We start from the raw sequence: 21,900 nt of genomic DNA on the forward strand, positions 1-21,900 counted from the left end.
AGAAGGAATGCATCAATGTGCTGCCTTTTGCATGAGATTGCATTACAGTGGAGAATTCAAAATCACTCAACCGTGACAGCGGGTTCAGCCCAGCGCGAGTTCAACAGCACTAGCGGAACAGACATGAGAACCAACTTTTGCACTAAACACCTAAGTGAGATCAAAATCACTCGCCAGAACAGACAGCAGTGCGAAGTTGAAGTCATCGAAGTTGAAATACTGGATAACTTTACACAGACAAGGTTAGTAAGCAATTTTACCAAACAAGAGTCATGTTTACACCTTTTATGTTTAAGTACCGTGGCTTTACTTTTAAAACTGTGTACATAATATTTTGTGTACTGGACCTGTTTACTGTTATCATATGTGCCTTACTGAATGCAATTTTTTTCTTTAGAAAAACAGCAATGAGTCGAAATTATTTTCTGTAGTAATCAACATTACACCACAAATGCTGTCGATAGAGTTAAACTTTTAATATTTTAGTATTATTTTTAGCAATGTTTTGTTTGTTTTGTTCACAATTCTTATGTTTTTTGTCTTGGATGTTGTCTGCCTTATTGTCTACGACAGACAAACACTTTTGGACATTGGTTCAGCGATCTCACGCCGAAAACCGGACTTCACATTCCTCAATGCCGACCCGCTGTTTACAAACACGCAAGCAAAGCCCTTTGTCTGGGCAGCACGGCCGCGGAAACGCAGGAGGAAAAGGGGAAACAGAGCCGGAGTTCTCATCAGAGTAAGACGCCACGCAAATCGACCCCCGCTACCCACTATTCTACTGGTATATGTTCAGTCTCTGGATAACAAGCTCTGCGAGCTGAAAGCGCGGATCTCTTTCCGACGAGAGACGAGGGACTGCTGCATTATCTGCCTAACAGAAACTTGGATGTCTGCGGAGATTCCAGACTCAGCCATTGAACCCGCGGGGTTCTCCGTGCATCGAGCGGACAGAGCGAAAGACCTCTCAGGTAAAACTAGAGGAGGTGGTGTATGTTTTATAATCAACAAATCCTGGTGTGATCAGAGGAATGTACATTCCATCAAGTCTTTCTGTTCTCCTGATCTGGAATTTCTTATGCTTCTGTGTCAATCATTCTGGCTACCGAGGGAATTCACAGCGGTCATTATCACTGCTGTGTACATTCCCCCACAAGCCGACACAGACCGGGCACTCAAGGAATTGTATGGGATTATAAGTGAGCAGGAAACCGCGCACCCTGAGGCCGCGTTCATTGTGACCGGGGACTTTAATAAAGCCAGTTTAAAATCAGTCGCACCAAAATATCACCAGCACATTAGTTTCAACACACGAGGGGACCGGGTTTTGGACCATTGCTACTCTCCGTTCCAGGATGGCTACAAATCCCTCCCCTGCCCACCATTTGGCAAATCGGACCACTCTTCCATTCTGCTTCTGCCCGCTTACAGGCAGAAATTGAAACAGGAAGCACCCACCCTCAGAACGATCCAGTGCTGGTCGGACCAATCAGACTCTATGCTACAAGACTGTTTTGATCACACGGACTGGGAGATGTTCCGGTCCGCCTCTGATGACGACATCGAGCTTTACGCTGATAGCGTAATGTGTTTCATCAGAACGTGCGTAAAGGAAGTGATTCCGACCAGAACTGTGCGAATCTATCCGAATCAGAAGCCATGGATCAATAGCGATGTTCGCGCGGCACTTAATGTGCGGACCTCCGCTTTTAATTCCGGGAACGTGGAGGAGCATAAACAAGCCAGTTATGCCCTCCGAAAAACTATCAAAACAGCAAAACGCCAGTACAGGAGCAAGATTGAAGGACAGTTTAACACCACCAACTCTAGAAGCATGTGGCAGGGAATTAACATCATCACGGACTTTAAAGGGAATAAAAACTCCGCCATGAACACCGCTGCCTCTCTACCGGATGAGCTAAATACTTTTTACGCTCGTTTCGAGGGAAATAACACCGCCCTCGCGGAGAGAGCTCTCGCGGCTGAAGCTACAGAGGTTAGTTCACTCTCCGTCTCTGTAGCGGATGTAACCCGATCCTTCCGACAGGTGAATATCCGCAAAGCCGCGGGCCCAGACGGCATTCCGGGCCGCGTCATCAGAGCGTGCGCGAACCAGCTGGCTGGTGTTTTTACGGACATTTTCAACCTTTCCCTCTCTTTGTCTGTAGTCCCTACATGCTTTAAAACATCCACCATTGTTCCTGTACCAAAACAATCAAAAATAACTTGTTTAAATGACTGGCGTCCTGTTGCTCTGACCCCCATCATCAGCAAATGTTTTGAGAGACTAATCAGAGATTACATCTGCTCTGTATTGCCACTCAATCTTGACCCACTGCAGTTTGCTTACCGCAACAACCGCTCCACTGATGATGCCATTGCATCTACAATACACACTGCTCTCTCCCACCTGGAAAAAAAGAACACTTATGTGAGAATGCTGTTTGTAGACTACAGCTCAGCATTCAACACCATAGTGCCCTCCAAGCTAGATGAGAAACTCCGGGCTCTGGGCTTAAACAGCTCCCTGTGCAGCTGGATCCTGGACTTCCTGTCAAGCAGACGCCAGGTGGTTAGAATAGGCAGCAACATCTCCTCATCACTAACCCTCAACACTGGAGCCCCGCAGGGCTGTGTTCTCAGCCCACTACTGTATTCCTTGTACACACATGACTGTGTGGCAACACATAGCTCCAATGCCATCATCAAGTTTGCTGATGACACGACGGTGGTAGGTCTGATCACTGACAATGATGAAACAGCCTACAGAGAGGAGATGCACACTCTGACACACTGGTGTCAGGAGCACAACCTCTCCCTCAACGTCAGTAAGACAAAGGAGCTTGTGGTGGACTTCAGAAGAAAAGACAGAGAACACAGTCCCATCACCATCAATGGAGCACTGGTGGAGAGAGTCAGCAGCTTCAAGTTCCTGGGTGTCCACATCACTGAGGAACTCACATGGTCCGTCCACACTGAAGTCGTTGTGAAGAAGGCTCATCAGCGCCTCTTCTTCCTGAGACGGCTGAGGAAGTTTGGAATGAACCGCCACATCCTCACACGGTTCTACACCTGCACTGTGGAGAGCATCCTGACTGGCTGTATCTCCGCCTGGTACGGCAATAGCACCACCCACAACTGCAAAGCACTGCAAAGGGTGGCATGAACTGCCAGACACATCATCGGAGGTGAGCTTCCCTCCCTCCAGGAAATATATACAAGGCGGTGTGTGAAAAAAGCTCGGAGGATCATCAGAGACTCCAGCCACCCAAGCCATGGGCTGTTCTCACTGCTACCATCAGGTAGGCGGTATCGCAGCATCAGGACCCGCACCAGCCGACTCCATGATAGCTTCTTCCCCCAAGCAATCAGACTTCTGAACTCTTGATCTCCCATGATCAAAATACATCAGCACTGCACTTTATGACCTTTACTCTTATATCTCACACCGGACTGTCATAAATTATATTATTATTATTATATTATGTTCTCTCTTAACAACTATCAACCGACAGCCTGAATGTCAATACAGTACAATACTGTACATTCTATATATATATATATATATATATATATATATACACACAGGTGCATCTCAATAAATTAGAATGTCGTGGAAAAGTTCATTTATTTCAGTAATTCAACTCAAATTGTGAAACTCGTGTATTAAATAAATTCAATGCACACAGACTGAAATAGTCTTTGGTTCTTTTAATTGTGATGATTTTGGCCCACCAATTCACTATCTCAAAAAATTAGAATATGGTGACATGCCAATCAGCTAATCAGCTCAAAACACCTGCAAAGGTTTCCTGAGCCTTCAAAATGGTCTCAGTTTGGTTCACTAGGCTACACAATCATGGGGAAGGCTGCTGATCTGACAGTTGTCCAGAAGACAATCATTGACACCCTTCACAAGGAGGGTAAGCCACAAACATTCATTGCCAAAGAAGCTGGCTGTTCACAGAGTGCTGTATCCAAGCATGTTAACAGAAAGTTGAGTGGAAGGAAAAAGTGTGGAAGAAAAAGATGCACAACCAACCGAGAGAACCGCAGCCTTATGATTGTCAAGCAAAATCGATTCAAGAATTTGGGTGAACTTCACAAGGAATGGACTGAGGCTGGGGTCAAGGCATCAAGAGCCACCACACACAGACATGTCAAGGAATTTGGCTACAGTTGTCGTATTCCTCTTGATAAGCCACTCCTGAACCTCAGACAACGTCAGAGGCGTCTTACCTGGGCTAAGGAGAAGAAGAACTGGACTGTTGCCCAGTGGTCCAAAGTCCTCTTTTCAGATGAGAGCAAGTTTTGTATTTCATTTCGAAACCAAGGTCCTAGAGTCTGGAGGAAGGGTGGAGAAGCTCATAGCCCAAGTTGCTTGAAGTCCAGTGTTAAGTTTCCACAGTCTGTGATGATTTGGGGTGCAATGTCATCTGCTGGTGATGGTCCATTGTGTTTTTTGAAAACCAAAGTCACTGCACCTGTTTACCAAGAAATTTTGGAGCACTTCATGCTTCCTTCTGCTGACCAGCTTTTTAAAGATGCTGATTTCATTTTCCAGCAGGATTTGGCACCTGCCCACACTGCCAAAAGCACCAAAAGTTGGTTAAATGACCATGGTGTTGGTGTGCTTGACTGGCCAGCAAACTCACCAGACCTGAACCCCATAGAGAATCTATGGGGTATTGTCAAGAGGAAAATGAGAAACAAGAGACCAAAAAATGCAGATGAGCTGAAGGCCATTGTCAAAGAAACCTGGGCTTCCATACCACCTCAGCAGTGCCACAAACTAATTACCTCCATGCCACGCCGAATTGAGGCAGTAATTAAAGCAAAAGGAGCCCCTACGAAGTATTGAGTACATATACAGTAAATGAACATACTTTCCAGAAGGCCAACAATTCACTAAAAATGTTTTTTTTTATTGGTCTTATGATGTATTCTAATTTTTTGAGATAGTGAATTGGTGGGTTTTTGTTAAATGTGAGCCAAAATCATCACAATTAAAAGAACCAAAGACTTAAACTACTTCAGTCTGTGTGCACTGAATTTATTTAATACACGAGTTTCACAATTTGAATTGAATTACTTAAATAAATGAACTTTTCCACGACATTCTAATTTATTGAGATGCACCTGTATATATATATATATATATATATATATATATATATATATATATATATATATATATATATATATATATATACATATACACACACACACACACACACACATACTTTTTTTTATATATTTTTATTTTAAATTTTTATTGAATAATGTGTATCTATATAGTAAAAAAAAACAAAACAAAAAAAACAGCGTATTGTATACTGTACAGTGTATGTTATTATTTGTATACTGTTGAGTGTAATTATGTGTATAACAGATGTTTAAATTGTGTTGTGTTAATTTGATGTTATTGTAAATTGGTATATGTCTCATCACTGTCACGACTGCTATGTTGATCGGAACTGCACCCAAGAATTTCACACACCATTGCACTTGTGTATATGGCTGTGTGACAATAAAGTGATTTGATTTGATTAAATCCGTAACCAGGGTTGGGAGGGTTACTTTTGAAATGTATTCCACTACAGATTACAGAATACATGCTGTAATATGTAATTTGTATTAGTAATCATTAGATTACTCAAAGTCAGTAACGTATTCTAAATACTTTGGATTACTTCTTCAGCACTCTTTTCACTTGTTTTGACTATAAAAACTCTGCCAGTACAGTAAGACAAAACACACGTTAAAAATAGATTCTCTGAAAAACCTAAATATCTTATGCAGTGTTGTTTCTAAAACAAGATCAATCAAACTGATCTTGTTTTAAGGTGAGGGATCAGACTGTTTTGTTGTGTCACTTCTAAAGAACTTAAACCGCTGGTTGCAACACTAATATTCACAGGCACACAGTGCTCCCAGCTCAGGCAAACACTATTCAGTCATATGGTTCTGCGCTGGCATACAAACATGGGTGAGAGTGTGTCTGCCGACTGGTTCTGGACATATTTCAGTGTGAATGGTGCTGAGAAATGTATTAGTAACCTTTTGGTGCCCACTCTGTGGTTGGGTGCAATATCTATGGTGTCTGTGGCAGAGTCGTGGCGCACAGCCAAGCCGAGGTCAGCAATGCAGCAGGTTCCACTCTTCTTCACCAGGATGTTTTTAGATTTCAGATCACGATGGGCAATGGCAGGCTTACCTGAGGAACAGATGGATCATCAAATCAATTTTCAAAAGCTAACACCTCTGATTAATGTGAGGGGATGTCAAGTGATTGTCAGCAGTGGCAAGCAATAAATCATCTCTTTGCTCTAACCAGCAAGACATTTTGTTGATTACTTTGCTTCTATTTCTGCTGCACCATACTAGGTAGCCCTGACCACAGTGAAATCTTATTGGTCCAAATCCTACTCCACGTAGTTATTAAATATCAAATGTGTTCTGATTGGCTGTGATTTAGCACAGCATTTTCACCAAAAAAGTATAACCAAACTGAATACAAGATAAATAATTGTCATGCCTGGTTTGGAGTGTAACAGCATATTTAACAGAGTAAAAGGAAAGTAATGTCTCTAGTGTGACTCACCCTGAGTGCCCACAATCTCCATATGCAGATGAGCCAGGCCACTAGCGGCAGAGAGAGAGAGCTTGATCATGCCCTCCACAGTGACTGTGTACCTGTTCAGGTAGTCAAAGAGTGAGCCGTGCTCATGGTAATCAGAAACCAGCCACAGCTGAGTCCACGTGCCGTTATCTGAGATGCACAGAAAGAAACCACTTAATGCCTTGTGGTTTGATGAATATAGGGTTTAAATGCCAAGAATATTCTCAACCATGACTTTGCTTTAAAGTTCCTTATATAAAACGTTTGGCAGCTTTTCAGCTACATTTCTGGCAAAATATAACTTCATTAATCTTGCTGAATGATGGCTGAGCTGTTTTATTGAGATCAATACTGCATAGGTAGAGACAAATCTTAGGACAAATGCTAAAAGTAAAATAAACTGATATCTAGTAAGCAGGGTGGCCGATGGCCAATTTATATGACCTGCATTCCATCATTTTTGACCCAGAAACAGAATTTTATGCACTGAATTAAAGGAAATTTCAGCTTTATAATGACATAATTCCTGATTTTCTGAGATATAATGATTTAAATGTTGGCTGAGACTGGGTCAAAATGTGTTTCCGTATATGATATAACAGAGTTTAACTAGATAAGTAAAAATTGTCAAGACAATTTATCAATTTTGGTACAGACAGATAGATAGGCGGAATAAAGACCCTCTGCGTGAGTTTGTTTACATTTGAATTTGGAGTTTTAATTTTTTGACAGCTGGAGTTCGAACATTCTGTCAATGTAAGTCTATGGGATTTTTTTGAGTTTTGATCAGCCGCTGTGGGCAAACTGTAATTCCGATCAGTCACAGATGGCATAGCAACCCATGTCAAAACGGTCTGAAGGTCTGTGCTTTTTTTCAAAGAAACAAAAACTAAGGTTGTCAGTACTGTAGATTCTTTTTCTTTTTAATATTTTATCCCCTTTTCTCACAATTTGGAATGCCCAATTCCCACTACTTAGTAGGTCCTCGTGGTGGTGCGGTTACTCACCTCAATCCGGGAAGCGGAGGACAAGTCTCAGTTGCCTCCGCTTCTGAGACCATCAATCCGCACATCTTATCACGTGGCTCGTTGTGCATGACACCGCGGAGACTCCGCATGTGGTGGCTCATGCTACTCTCCGCGATCCACGCACAACTTACCACGTGCCCCATTGAGAGCGAGAACCCCTAATCTCGGCCACAAGGAGGTTATCCCATGTGACTCTACCCTCCCAAGCAACCGGGCCAATTTGGTTGCTTAGGAGATCTGGCTGGAATCACTCAGCACACCCTGGATTCTAACTCATGACTCCAGGGGTGGTAGTCAGCGTCAATACTCGCTGAGCTACCCAGGCCCCAGTACTGTAGATTCTTGAAATAACACAAGGGTTGCTACCACATTTATTAATCGGCCAAGCAGGGATGGTTCTCAGCTGATGCCAATAAATCTCAACCTTGCCAAATATTGTATGATTTATGGCCTGACAGATACATTATATCACTATCACTAATGTAAAACATTACAGACATTGTCGAATTGACTGTTCGTCAACTAATATCATTATATAAAATAACACTCTCCTATACATATTGTTGCCTTGAGATTCTATCACACTTAACAGTACTGAACTGCTTTTCCTGACTTTACGGTCTGACCTTTGTTGTCTGCAGCAATAAAACCCAGGATGTTTTCATGACGGAGCATGACGGTCTGGTAGATCTCTGCCTCCCGGAACCAAGAGCGCTCCTCTCTGGAGGAGAAAATCTTCACTGCCACCTCCTCTCCACGCCAGCGGCCCCTCCACACCTCTCCAAAACGGCCCTTTCCAATACTCTCCTGCAGGATGATAGTCCTGGCAATGGTCCTCTGTACAAGCAGTGGCAAACCTGTAAAAGACAAAAAGCTATACTTAAACTATGCACAAGATTTGATACAAGATTATGGCAGACATCCAGGAGTGGAAAAAATATCCATGCCATCTGATGCACAGCCAAGTACAGTATTTCTCAGCGTAGACAGAACAATGGTGTAATGACAGTATCTTTTAAGTCCTGGACTGAAGCCAAAGCCTAAACTGATTCGGAATATACGGAAACGTTAAACTGACAACTTTACATTTACAGATCCTCAAATGTTCCAAAGGGCTTTTGAACACACAGTTATGAGAATGAAATTGGCTTGAGCTTTCTCAGGGTTTAAGAATAAATAGCCTGAAAATACATTCAAATGAATGTGTGAACAGAGAGCAATGAGGGTAATTTGATAATTAAAATAACTTTGCATTATAAGTGATATAAAAACCATTACTGCTGGAGAACTTAAAGTAGAAATGCAAACAATGATGAGCCAAGGCAATAAGACGATCATGGGTTGTGCTCCAAATAATCATTATCAGTCACTTTGATGGACTGGGTTTTACATTTTCCATTATGCTCCATTTTTATCTGTCATTCAAATTTGGTAACACTTGGCATTTTAATCTGACATCACAAGAACAAGTTATGTGATAGGCACTCTTGTATTCTTATCAAGCACTGTGTTGTGGGTTCTTGGCTTTTTCATTTATTTAGCTCTCGCAATGTGAAAAAGACAACAGACGGTAGGCTCACCCAATTTAATAAACAACATAAAATCTTTTAAACTGGACTACACTTCTCTCATTCTCTCCTCTAATCCACTCTAGATTTACAGTAAATTTATGCATTTGGTAGATGCTTTTATCTAAAGGGACTTGGTGCATTCAAGACATATATTTGATCAGTTTGTGTGATCCTGGGAATCGAACCCATGACCCCTGGCACTGCTACTGCCATGCTCTACCAGTTAAGCTCAACTCTCTTCCAGCCTATTTTCACAGGGGTGCTTTAAGACTTATTTTCCCCCTTTTCTCCACTTCTAATTTATATTAGCACCATTAACTTGTGTGACATTTCTAAAATAGAGAAATGCAAAACACCAGGTAGCATATTTTTTAATCTGTCAAAATGATAGAAAGCAAAAAAATAAATATATAAACGGTAAATGAAAGTGTTTGGTTAACGCACACGAGTATGATCTGTAAAATATGTGCTGGCTGTACCTGAGCCTGATCCAGAAGTGGTCATGTCATAGATGAGGTCCTTCAGTGTGGTGCCATCAGCAAGGAAGGGGTGGTCCACTGTGGGGTCTTCCTCACTTGGCACACGGTGATGGATAATGGAACCTTTATGGCAAATGTAGAGGAGCAGCACTAGCACAAAGCTCAGTATACAGATGGGTACCGCGATCATTGCAGCCAGGGCCACGGGACTCAGGGACTGGGGTTTAGCATCAGGGAGCTCTGAAAAACAGCTGGATGAGCTTTAGGCTTTGAACATACATGAACAAAATGTCCTGATAAACGATTGAATTGACACTTGGTCATAGAGCCTTGAAAGTGCTAAAAATAACCAGAATCTCAAATATTTTCTAGCTTAAATGAATATTCTGTGTTCAATACAATTTAATTCAATAGCATTTGTGGCATAATATTGACCACAAAAATCTATTTTGATTAATAATAATAAAAAAAAAATTAAAAAAAAAAAAAAGCAAAAACCAAGGTTACAGTGAGGCACTTACCATGGAAGTTAATAGAAGACCATTTTTGGAGGGTATAAAGGCAGAAATTTGAAGCTTATAATTTTAGTCAAAATACATTTTTGTGGTAATTAATATTATGCCACAAATGCTGTCTATCAAGCATAATTTGTATTGAACCTGGAATATAAGTGGATATACGGTAGAGACTTTGTAAGTTTGGGCAAAAACAACACAACAACTGACATTGCTGAATTTGATAATAAACACAGCAGGGTGTTCAGACTTTGAAAGTCAGCTCTTCTTACATAAAAAAGCACTGAGCTTTAGTCTGAGGGCTTAAAAACCTTTATTGGATAGAATAAAGAAAAGTAATAAAATTACTATGTAATGAAACTGAAATAGAAACCACATGAAAAGGATGATACAGAGAAACAAAATCGGACACATTCTTTTGACTTTAATTTCAATTCAATCAATTTACAGCACCTTCCTTGCTGCCTGAGTTTATCCAGTCATGCTAACGCTAGTCACTGACAGTCATCATATCATTATGGTCATCATAGCCATTTGAAATAACACCAAGATAATGGAATAGTTCACCCAAAAATGACAACAAAAAAAAAACAACCCACAAAAAAACAAACAAAAAAACAAAAACAAAAGTCACATTCAGTGCGTCACTCCAAAAAGTGGCATAAAATTAGTCCATGCAACTTGTGCATGACAAGACTTTTAAAGGCATATGAAGACCTTGCATGGTGAACAGACCGCAATTTAATTATTTATTCACTCTCAAATTAAATCAAACATCAACTGATGTATACAGAGCTCAAATCAAATACAGCGATATGTCAACAGCAGCAAACATCATTCGTTCTTGCATGTCTTGCAACCAGACGTCATGACACTAGGCCCAACGAGGTCTGATGTTAACGAGTTTCACCATATTTGATTTGGGCTCTGTATTTCTCAAGCACACTTTGTTCCACTACCTCTGACTGTTACAGAGTTATTTTTCTTTGTTAGATTTTTGTGAGCATTTTGAAGCTCCTGTAGTGAAAAATGACAATTTATTTTGACAGATTGTTTTAATCTGTGAACCAAACACATCTGAACTCTATAATCCTTTACTCTAACTGTTATTATTATTATAATTTATTACATGGCTCTCTGGAATACTCTATTCTGATTGGTCGATGGCGCCATCTAGTGGTCTGATATTGTTCAGTAACAACCGCTCATCCAGGTAACGCAAGCCATCGTTCCTGCTTCTCGGATCACTGTGTGATCCAAGTAAGCTAAGCTTATAAAATAATTTTTTACTCAAATCAGTTTTGTGTGCATTTATTTATTTATTTGCCAAGTAGGCTTGTAATAAACATACACAATGAGCAGTCAGACATTTATTAATTACAAAATAAACACCAACGGAACTCTGATGCAATCCGGAGGTTGATTTCAGCTGTTCAGTGATTTATTTATTCTTACTTATTCACATAATTTCAATGCAAATCAATGTTTCATGTCCATTTATTTGATTATTTGGTAAGTAGTCTTGTAATAGGCTGAATAATGAGGAGTGAGACGATCATTTTCACAAAATAAACACCAACAGATCTCTGACGCAAACCGGATGTGGACTTTAGCTGTTCAGCAATTTATTTCTTGTCACATAATTACATAATTTCAACGCAAATCAATATTTTATGTTCATGTATTTATTTATTTGATTAGTAAGCATGTAATAAGCGGGATAATGTATAGTCAGCCAGTTGTCATCTCAAAATAAAGCCCTTCAGAGTGATACAAGACCCCTCTGCGAAGGGGTTTATTTTGCGATAACAGCTGTCTGACTGTATATTAATCCTTACATATTATTATTTTTATTCACCCTAATATTGTTCCAAACCTGCATAAATTTCTTTCTTCTGCTAGCAGAAAATTTAATGTTAGGCAGAGTCAGACAGTCACTTTCACTGAATGAATAAAAGATGCAGTGAAAACGAATGGGGAGACTGGGGACTGAGGCTAACATTCTGTTCCACAGAAAAAAGTAAATCATACGGGTTTGGAACAACTTGACAGTGAGTAAATGATAGAATTTGCTTTTTTGCATAAACTATTTCTTTAACTTAGCAAGTAGTAATGCTCACCTGCTGCAACGCTGATTCTGGATATGGCTCATCCAATTCAGGGCCGGACTGGCCATAGGGAGAACCGGGACTTTTCTTGGTGGGCAGACCACAAAATGGGCGGCGATAAGCTGAAACGGGCTGCCGCGTTATGCTGAATGGGCCGCAAAAAGGCACTGCGATATGCGGAATAGGACAGCGACAACCCCCCCCCCCCCACAACAACTTTTGGGCCGGTTTCTATGTGAAATCCAGGGCTGATTTCTCTTCCCAGTCCACCCCTGGTCAGATTGAACTGTTTTATGTAAAAAGGGCAAAAAACTTTAGGGGGCCTGAAGAAGCAGGATTGAAAAACATACAAAATTCTTCTCATTCAGTCACCCATCTCTAGTGCATTACTGCAGACAGTAATGGGGCAATGTGGGGCCGGGTGTGCTTGTAGGGTGGCAGCTGTATAATAACTTTCTGGGTTCAATACAAGTTATTGCTCAAATCGACAGCATTTGTGGTATAATGTTGATTACCACAAAAATGTATTTAGACTCGTTCCTCCTTTTCTTTTTATAAAAAAATAAAATAAATCAAGGTTACAGTGAGGCACATCAAATGGCAGTGAATAGGGACAATAAAAGTGAACGTGACCAATTATGTGAAGCTATATATTTTATAAAAGCACTTAAATTAATTCTTCTGTTAAAACTAAAGTATTATTTGAGCTGTAAAGTTAATTAAATCTGCATTTTTATAGTCATTTTAGGGTTTTGGGGTTAGTTGACATTACAGTACATCATCATGGTAACAAAGTTGTAAAATTGGCAATAACTTTACAAAGAAAAGGTTAGTAAGTGATTTTATCACACTAAAATCATGTTTACACACTTATCCTTTATGTCTTGTGGCTATACTTTTGAAACAGTGAGTATTTTAATGTTAAAAATTTGACCCCCATTGACTTCCATTGTAAGTGCCTCAATGTAACCTCGATTTTTGCTTTTTATAAAGGAGGAAAGGGGGCCTGGGTAGCTCAGCAAGTAAAGACGCTGACTACCACACATGGAGTCGCAAGTTCGAATCCAGGGCGTGCTGAGTGACTCCAGTCAGGTTTCTTAAGCAACCAATTGGCCCGGTTGCTAGGGTGGGTAGAGTCACGTTGGGTTAACCTCCTCATGGTCACTATAATGTGGTTCTCGCTCTCGGTGGGGTGCATGGTGAGTTGTGCGTGGATGCCACGGAGAATAGCGTGAGCCTCCACACGCACTAGGCCTCCGCGGTAACACGCTCAACAAGCCACGTGATAAGATGCACAGATTGACGGTCTCAGACGTGGAGGCAACTGAGATTCATCCTCCGCCACCCAGATTGAGGCAAGTCACTACGCCACCACGAGGACTTAGAGCACATTGGGAATTGAGCATTCCAAATTGGGGAGAAAAGGGGAGAAATTCCCCCCCAAAAAAAGAAGAGGAGGAAAGAGACGAAATTATATTTTTGTGGTAATCAACAATATGCCAAAAATTCTGTCGACTGAGCTTAACTTATATTGAACGCAGAACATTCCTTTAAACGTCCTCTGTACACACATAAAACATTATTTGCTGTTTTAATATGCAATTTTTAAAGACAACCAAAGATTCAACAAATCAGAATAAAAATGTTGAAAATATATAAACAAACAGGCTCATGACAAAGTCAATAAGTCAATACACCCTAACATTGTGGTTTTACCCACAAACTTTAAGCCATGTTGCCATGCTGTTCTTTAGAAAGACTAATGCAGTAAAATTCTTGGATAAAATGAATGATAGGCTACATCAAGATTTTAGATTCGAATTGAATCAGTAGGCTATAATCAGCATGTACAGGTCTTGTAAATGGTCACCATTTCCTTTAAGATTCTTTTAATACATTTTAAGCACATTTTTAAATTCACTAGTTCGTTTTAAATGGTCCAGTGTAACAAGTGAATTTTTAAATGTATGTATCTATCGCAATTACTATTTTAAGTTTAAAAAAGTTGCATGCACCTTAAATGTGACCAATAATATGGCGTTAATGTGTTTTTTTTTTTTTAATCATTATTATGTCTGTCAGTGTCTGCGCATTCCTTATTGAGTGCGCTTTGTGTCTGCCTCTAGAAAATGCGGTTGATAATATAAAGCACAATTTTCCGTAGGGAATTATATGTATATGTATATGCTTCTGTGTTATTTCAACTTAATAAAAAGAAAAAATACAAAACAACAACAACAAAGACAGCTAAGAAAGTGGGCGGGCATTGTTACACTCTAAGCTTGTACAAAGTTAAAGAGAAACACAAACTCTCTTGACAAACAAGCCCACTCAAAGGTCATGGTAATCGTATTCTCTCACCTTTGAAGGTGATGAGTCTCTCACCTGGGATGACTTTTGGGTTCTTGTTGCACATGTGGGTGTTGCAGCAGTGTGGATGCATGCCATTGTTGTAGGGGGCACACTGGAAGGGCCTGTCTGGAGGGAGGAGATCATCCTGCTCAATGCAGTGAGCCTCATGTGTCACAATCTGTCCGTCAGATTTCGAGACGAAAGCAAAGCACATGCCAGTTGTGTTACATGTCCTATTTAAACACCGCTCACAATAACACAGCAATCCTGAATGGGGGGGAGAAAGAGATTCGAGTTTAGGACAATAACACTTCTTAAAAGGAATAGTTCACCCAAAAATAAACATTGTCATCATTTACTCATCCTCATGTTGCTCTAAACCAGTATAACTTTTTCATCCCTGGACCACAAAAGGAGATGTAAGGCAGAATGTTAGTCTCAGTCACCATTCACTTTTATTGTATGGAAAAAAAGATGCAATGAAAGTGACTGGTGACTGAGGCTAACATTTTTTATGAATAAATTCATGCAAATTTATTATGAATACACTTAAAACATAAAATTGAAACCATTTATAAACCACCCCACTAAAGCCCAAATAAATGTCTTACCTTCAATGATGACAGAACACTGAAACTCAACAGTTCAAATTACAACACGTTTACAAATGCACAGGCCTCACAAATACAAACTTGAGGACTGACTGTGTATATACAGTATTTGGAAAATCCCAGGCATTTGGCAGCCTGTGGTTATACTGTACTTCTCAACTGGTACTCAATAAGTGGCAATTAGACCAGTAAAGATGAGGTGAAGTGGGTGAACAGTGTAGGATAAAAGAGTCTCTGTGCAAGAGTTCAGGTTATCCAGGAAGGGGGACAGGCTGCATTGCTCCCAGTCGGGCTAAGCCATCTCAGACGTAGTATGAAACCTACTGCTGTTGAGATGCAACAAGTGTAAACCTAAGAGACCAGAGAAGCCAAACCCCTACCAGACACAATTAAGCCACAGGACACAATTAAGTGAATGTGGGAATTCAGGGCATCTAGACAATTGAAAACTGAAATAAAACCTGAGAGATGCAGTAAACATGTTTGCGTCAGGGTGAAAACAACTCACATCCTTTCAGGGTGAGACAGAGAGAGAGATACAGTTGAAGTCAGATGTTTATATACACTTAGGTTGAAGTCATTAAAATAATTTTTTTAACCACTCCACAGATGGTTAAACTATTAGGAATATTAGCAAACTATTAGGGCTGCCCTTGACCAAAGATTTTCCTAGTTGGCTAGTTGTCGCACGTTTATGATATTAATTTAATTACATAAATATATATTTTTGGGGGGGCATCAGAAAATGGTTTGAGTTCCAGGTCTGAGAAAGAATGTTATAAGCAACATAGCTAACACTGTTCTACATTAAAGAGAAATACTAAACCATAATAATGAGCCTTTAAAATATAAATTTTACAAGCGCACGCACAAAGCATGCCGCAGCAACACCGGCAAAAAAGGTAATGATTCTGAATGTGTTGGAAAAACCAGCAGGAAACTGTCTGAACATTTTGTTAATTTATAGAGATAAATGCACATTAAGTTAAACATGCAGTAAGCGAGGTACTAATTTAGCTTCCCTACTCCCCACGAACACTTAGATAAGCCTAATAGCGCATATTTATCTAGGTTATCTAACGTTAGAGTGAGCTGCCATGCTAAGTGGCTAATGTTAGGCTACTTACAAATGATAAGCCATGTTTGAGGTCGGTGAATGATAGGCGAACGTTTGTCTGCAGAGTTTGCATGTCACCTTCTTGGGGTCATCCTTTACCCTCTCGAAATGATCCCACACTTTGGATTTCCTGCATGATATAATTAATTACCACATGGACCGGCCAGGTAAATGATCATGTATGTCCGTCACTGACTGTGTGACTTTGCCACTTCCTGTGGAACATTTTTTTTCTGCGACCAACCGACCAATCAAAACTTGGTTGACCAAGACTCATCTCATCGACTAACGTTTGTCAACTATTAGGGTGGCGGCCCAACAAACTATAGTTTTGGCAACTACAACGGTAATCTACTTCGTGCATGACACGAGCAATTTTTCCAACAATTGTTACAGACAGTTGGTTTCACTTTTAATTGACTATATCACAATTCCAGTGGGTCAGAAGTTTACATACACAAGTTAACTGTGCCTTTAAGCAGCTTGGAAAATTCCAGAAAATTATGTCAAGCCTTTAGACAATTAGCCAATCAGCTTCTGATAGGAGGTGTACTGAATTGGAGGTGTACCTGTGGATGTATTTTAAGGATTTATTCTATCTGCCTCCAGTTAGAGATATAAGAGTTTAGTAAGGGTTTAGGTCCGTGGGTGGAAAACTACACTCCGTGAATTCTAGAGAAAGGGCTTCTTTAGCGGCAATGTCTGCTTTCTCATTGCCTGACAGTCCAAAATCTGGGATCCAGCAGAAAAAGATACTGAAGTTTTCTTTCTGTAAGTTGTCTACTTTAGTTAAAATACTCTAAATAATGGGGTGATCAGTCTACAGATTCCAGAGCTTGAAGGCAAGATTTTGAGTCTGTGAAGATTAAAAAATTTTGACCTTGTTCATTCTTAAAATTTTCCAGGGCTAAAAGCAGTAAAGATGAAGCATTGTCTAGGAATACGGATTCCATAGTGTTGATCTCCGATAACTGTTGCTGCTGAAACATTATTATCTGTTTTTGATCCATCAGTGAAAACAGGTTTACGAAGAGGGAAATCACATGGGTGTGTCTCTGTTTTTTTGTGTTGGGTCATTGTCAAAATGATATTTGGCCTTTTCAGATCCCATGGTGGAATAGGACAAACATGAGCTTGGGTTAAGTTGTCCAAACTGATATCCAGGTTCTCTAGATAAGGTTTTATCCTCATTCCAAAAAGTCTGATATATCTGGGTCTGGCTTCATGTAAGTAAGATTGTTCGGGGTGAAAAACTGTCTGGTAGGCTGGATTGCTTTGGTCTGTTCTGGAGTGAAGGTTCTCTGGCTTCTGTGAAAAGACTCTGAACAGGAGAGGTTCTGAATGCTCCAAAATCCAGTCAAAGTCCTTGGTGATGTACGATGTCCAGAATTTGAATGTAGGACTTTCTTGCTGAGCCATAAACAAAGCACGTATAGTCTAGCCGGGATCTGACTAATACTCTATAAAGACGTAAAAGTACAGTGAAGTCAGATTTTGAAACACTTTTTCCTCAGGTTTTTCATGTGTGGAATAAATGTAGAAGTTCTTTAACGACTTTGATGGGTTCTCCTTCCAAAAAAAAAAAACTCTGTGTCAGGATGTAAAGAACGCAAAAGGCAAAAATGCATACAGTCTTCGTTCTAGAACATTTAAACCCATTTATGATTGACCATTCATTTATCTTATTGATGCATAATTGTTGATTACATTCATATTTTTCCCTCTGTAACAAATGCACAGATCATCAATATATAAACTGCAAAGCATATTGGGCATTTTAACGTTTGCTATACTATTCATTTTGATACTGAAAAGTGTAACTGAGAGAATGCTTCCTTGAGGGACTCCTAGTTCTTGAATATGTGAATTTAGCATAACTATGAAAACAATAGTGCCTGCCAACAAACGTGACATTTCATTAAGCCCAATGTAAGACATTAAGAACTGTACTGTATCATCACTGCCTACCTGCCTGTTTATAGATTTAAGTGAAAGCATCAAGATAGTAGCCCACTGAAGGAATACTTCACCCAAAAGTGAAAACTCTGTCATCATTTCTCACCCTCAAATTTTAAAGTTCTGTGGAAGACAAAAGGGGATAGTAGAAAGAATGCTTCAGTCACCATTCTCTTTCACTGTATGGAAAAAAGATGCAATGAAAGTCAATGTTGACTGAGGTCAACATTCTGCCAAACATCTCCTTCTGTGTTCCACAGAAGAAAGAAGTCATACAGGTTTGGAACAATATTAGTGTTAGTAATGATGACTGAATTTTTGGGGTTGAACTATAACTTTACCTACATCTACTCTATTGCATTTCATGCAAGTTCTTTAACTGCATGTTTTTGACCACATAGATGAAAACGAGTCAGGGTTGAATAAAAAAAAAAAAAAAAAAACTTTTTTAAAAACTAGGGATAAACAGTAAAAATCAATGATACAGGCTCACATGTCTTTGCACGAGCATTAAGCTACATTTTTCTTTAAGTTTTATATTCCCTGCGGGAATTGACTGAATAGATACTGTTTACTTTGTTACCATAAACGAACATTCAGTGCAATCTTCAGCTATTTGCCATTGTGCCTAAATGTTAGAAAATATTTTATTTTTTGGTGTATCCTAAAGGATGTTTGACAGTTTGATTAACCTGCTTGAGCACAAGAAGGATAATCGGTACAGGAGAGCCACTGAGTCCTGGGTAGGGCTGCACCAGCTGTGCATAAGTTGGGACGTAAAATTCACACTAAGGGCTTAGTAACTACTAGTTAGTTTGTAACTAAGTCAGTGCTTAATTTGGTTGCACCACCAGTTCTTAAGGCAAGACTTAACTAGTAGGTCGTAAGCTCTGCGTAAAGTGATGCGTAGTCGCATAATATGATGTTTACCTGTTTTGATCCAATAAACAGCCTTCAAATTTGTACACAGAAGTGTTAAAAAGCCATGAATTTCAATTTGATCTTGTTACGGTTTATGTTCAAACCTTGTTTGCTCACGTAACTGTCAGCTGTAATAAATTATATCCCCGTTAAAATACAATACATAAAAACATTTTTAATTTAGCCTATGTAAATAACAATATTCAATAACTGTATCTATAATGAATAAGGGACAATAAATAAATAAATACTAATACAACAGGCTGGAAAAAGACAATTATTAATTGTATTATCCATTTCATATGTTGAAACGTGACACCAGGCAGCGTACACAGGAAAGTGTACTGTTAGATCGGTTTTATGCTGAAGTAGTACGTTTTTAACATAATGTTTTCTCCCGTAAATGTAAATGAGTGTAAATGCCAACATCATCATATATGGCCAAAGGACTGAAGCCTGTCAACCAAAACATGAGCTCATTGAGGTCATAAAATATCAGTCTGCATTTTTATTCCATCCGTTACTCCTGGTCGGAGTCTTCCGTAAATATTTAGTTTATACGTAGGGTTACGTTCTACCTAAGTATAATGGTGCAACGCTCACATATTTAGTATATTGTGACTTAGAGCCCATTTACGCCACAACGTAGAGCTGGTGCAATCAGCCCCTGTTCACTACCTGGGAGCTGATGTGAAAATGGCACATTGGAGTCTGTCCTTGTAATAGTCTTTTTTTAGTAGACATTTATTCCTACCAATGAAAAAGGTCCCCTTTGACAATATTTTCAAGGTTTTGTGGACTGTCCTGAACTTGTTTTTTCAGCTCTTTACAAATCTATTTAGGTCTAGGGCTGGGCGATTTGGCTATAAAATTTTATCTAGATATTTGTTTCAGCTTAATAATATAATTGCTCTGAAATGGCATTAAAAGTGATTTTTTTTTTTTTAATCAGAGGAACCATCATTTCAATCAAACAGCCATTGTAGCCAAGTAGATTCAAAATGTTTAATACATTATATAAAAATCTAAAAACAATGAACCATGTTTTCCACAGATTTTCAATAAATTAACACAACATTTAATCATTTTCATTTAGATGCACCAATACAGTAATAAAAAGCTATATTTACCTACATACAGTTGTGCTCAAAAGTTTGCATACTCTTGGAGAATTGGTAATATGTACCATTTTTAAAGAAAACATGAGTGAGCAGGCAAAACACATTTCTTTTATTTCTTATGGGATTCATATTCAACTGTGGGTTATAACAGAATGGCACAATCATAAAACAAAACATGGCAACAAAGAAAAAAATGAAATGACCCCTGTTCAAATGTCTGCATACCCTTAGTTCTTAATACTGTGTATTGCCCCCCTTTAGCATCAATGACAGCGTGCAGTCTTTTGTAATTGTTGTCTATGAGGCCCCAAATTCTTGCAGGTGGTATAGCTGCCCATTCGTCTTGGCAAATGCCTCCAGGTCATGCAAAGTGTTTGGTCGTCTTGCATGAACCGCATGTTTGAGATCTCTCCAGAGTGGCTCGATGATATTAAGGTCAGGAGACTGTGATGGCCACTCCAGAACCTTCCCCTTTTTCTGCTGTAACCACTGGAGGGTCAGCTTGGCCTTGTGCTTAGGGTCATTGTCGTGCTGGAAAGTCCAAGAGCGTCCCATGTGCAGCTTTCGTGCAGAAGAATGCAAATTGTCTGCCAGTATTTTCTGATAACATGCTGCATTCACCTTGCCATCAATTTTCACAAGATTCCCTGTGCCTTTAGAGCTCACACACCCCCAAAACATCAGTGAGCCACCACCATACTTCAGAGTGGGGATGGTATTCTTTTCACTATAGGCCTCTCCAAACATAGCGCTTATGGTTGTGACCATAAAGCTCTATTTTGGTCTCGTCACTCCAAATTACAGTGTGCCAGAAGCTGTGAGGCATGTCAAGGTGTGTCGAGCATATTGTAACTGGGCTTTTTTGTGGCATTGGTGCAGTAAAGGCTTCTTTCTGGCAACTCGACCATGCAGCTCATTTTTGTTCAAGTATTGTCGTATTGTGCTCCTTGAAACAACCACACCGTCTTTTTCCAGAGCAGCCTGTATGTCTCCTGAGGTTACCTGTGGGCTTTTCTTTGTATCCCGAACAATTCTTCTGGCAGTTGTGGCTGAAATCTTTCTTGGTCTACCTGACCTTGGCTTGGTATCAAGAGATCCCTGAATTGATCACTTCTTAATAAGTGATTGAATAGTACTGACTGGCATTTTCAAGGCTTTGGATATATTTTTATATCCTTTTCCATCTTTATAAAGTTCCATTACCTTGTTATGCAGGTCTTTTGACATTTCTTTTCTGCTCCCCATGGCTCAGTATCTAGCCTGCTCAGTGCATCCACGTGAGAGCTAACAAACTCATTGACTATTTATACACCGATACTAACTGCAATTTAAAAAGCCACAGGTGTGGGAAATTAACCTTTAATTGCCATTTAAACCTGTGTGTGTCACCTTGTGTGTCTGTAACAAGGCCAAACATTCAAGGGTATGTAAACTTTTGATCAGGGCCATTTGGGTGATTTCTGTTACCATTATGATTTAAAAAAAAAAAAGAGCCA

The 21,900-nt window shown here is 39.7% G+C and overlaps 1 protein-coding gene across 6 annotated transcripts in view; it reads right to left on the reverse strand.

The window, feature by feature from the left end:
- LOC127440297 (TGF-beta receptor type-1-like) overlaps window positions 1–21,900 on the reverse strand; it is a 54,294-nt gene that overhangs the window by 10,929 nt on the left and 21,465 nt on the right. For 4 of the 6 annotated variants that reach the window (XM_051696803.1, XM_051696805.1, XM_051696801.1 and 1 more), the window contains exons 2-6: window positions 14,688–14,945; window positions 9,704–9,943; window positions 8,280–8,510; window positions 6,608–6,775; window positions 6,064–6,220 (exon numbers count right to left, since the gene is read on the reverse strand). In XM_051696803.1, coding sequence (XP_051552763.1) covers window positions 6,064–6,220; window positions 6,608–6,775; window positions 8,280–8,510; window positions 9,704–9,943; window positions 14,688–14,945 — 1,054 coding nt within the window. The remainder of the gene's footprint in view (window positions 1–6,063; window positions 6,221–6,607; window positions 6,776–8,279; window positions 8,511–9,703; window positions 9,944–14,687; window positions 14,946–21,900) is intronic. The other 2 variants (XM_051696804.1, XM_051696802.1) reach the window with 1 other exon arrangement.

The sequence above is a fragment of the Myxocyprinus asiaticus genome, chromosome 5 (genome assembly GCF_019703515.2).
Source record: "Myxocyprinus asiaticus isolate MX2 ecotype Aquarium Trade chromosome 5, UBuf_Myxa_2, whole genome shotgun sequence".
Taxonomy (NCBI): Eukaryota; Metazoa; Chordata; class Actinopteri; order Cypriniformes; family Catostomidae; genus Myxocyprinus; species Myxocyprinus asiaticus.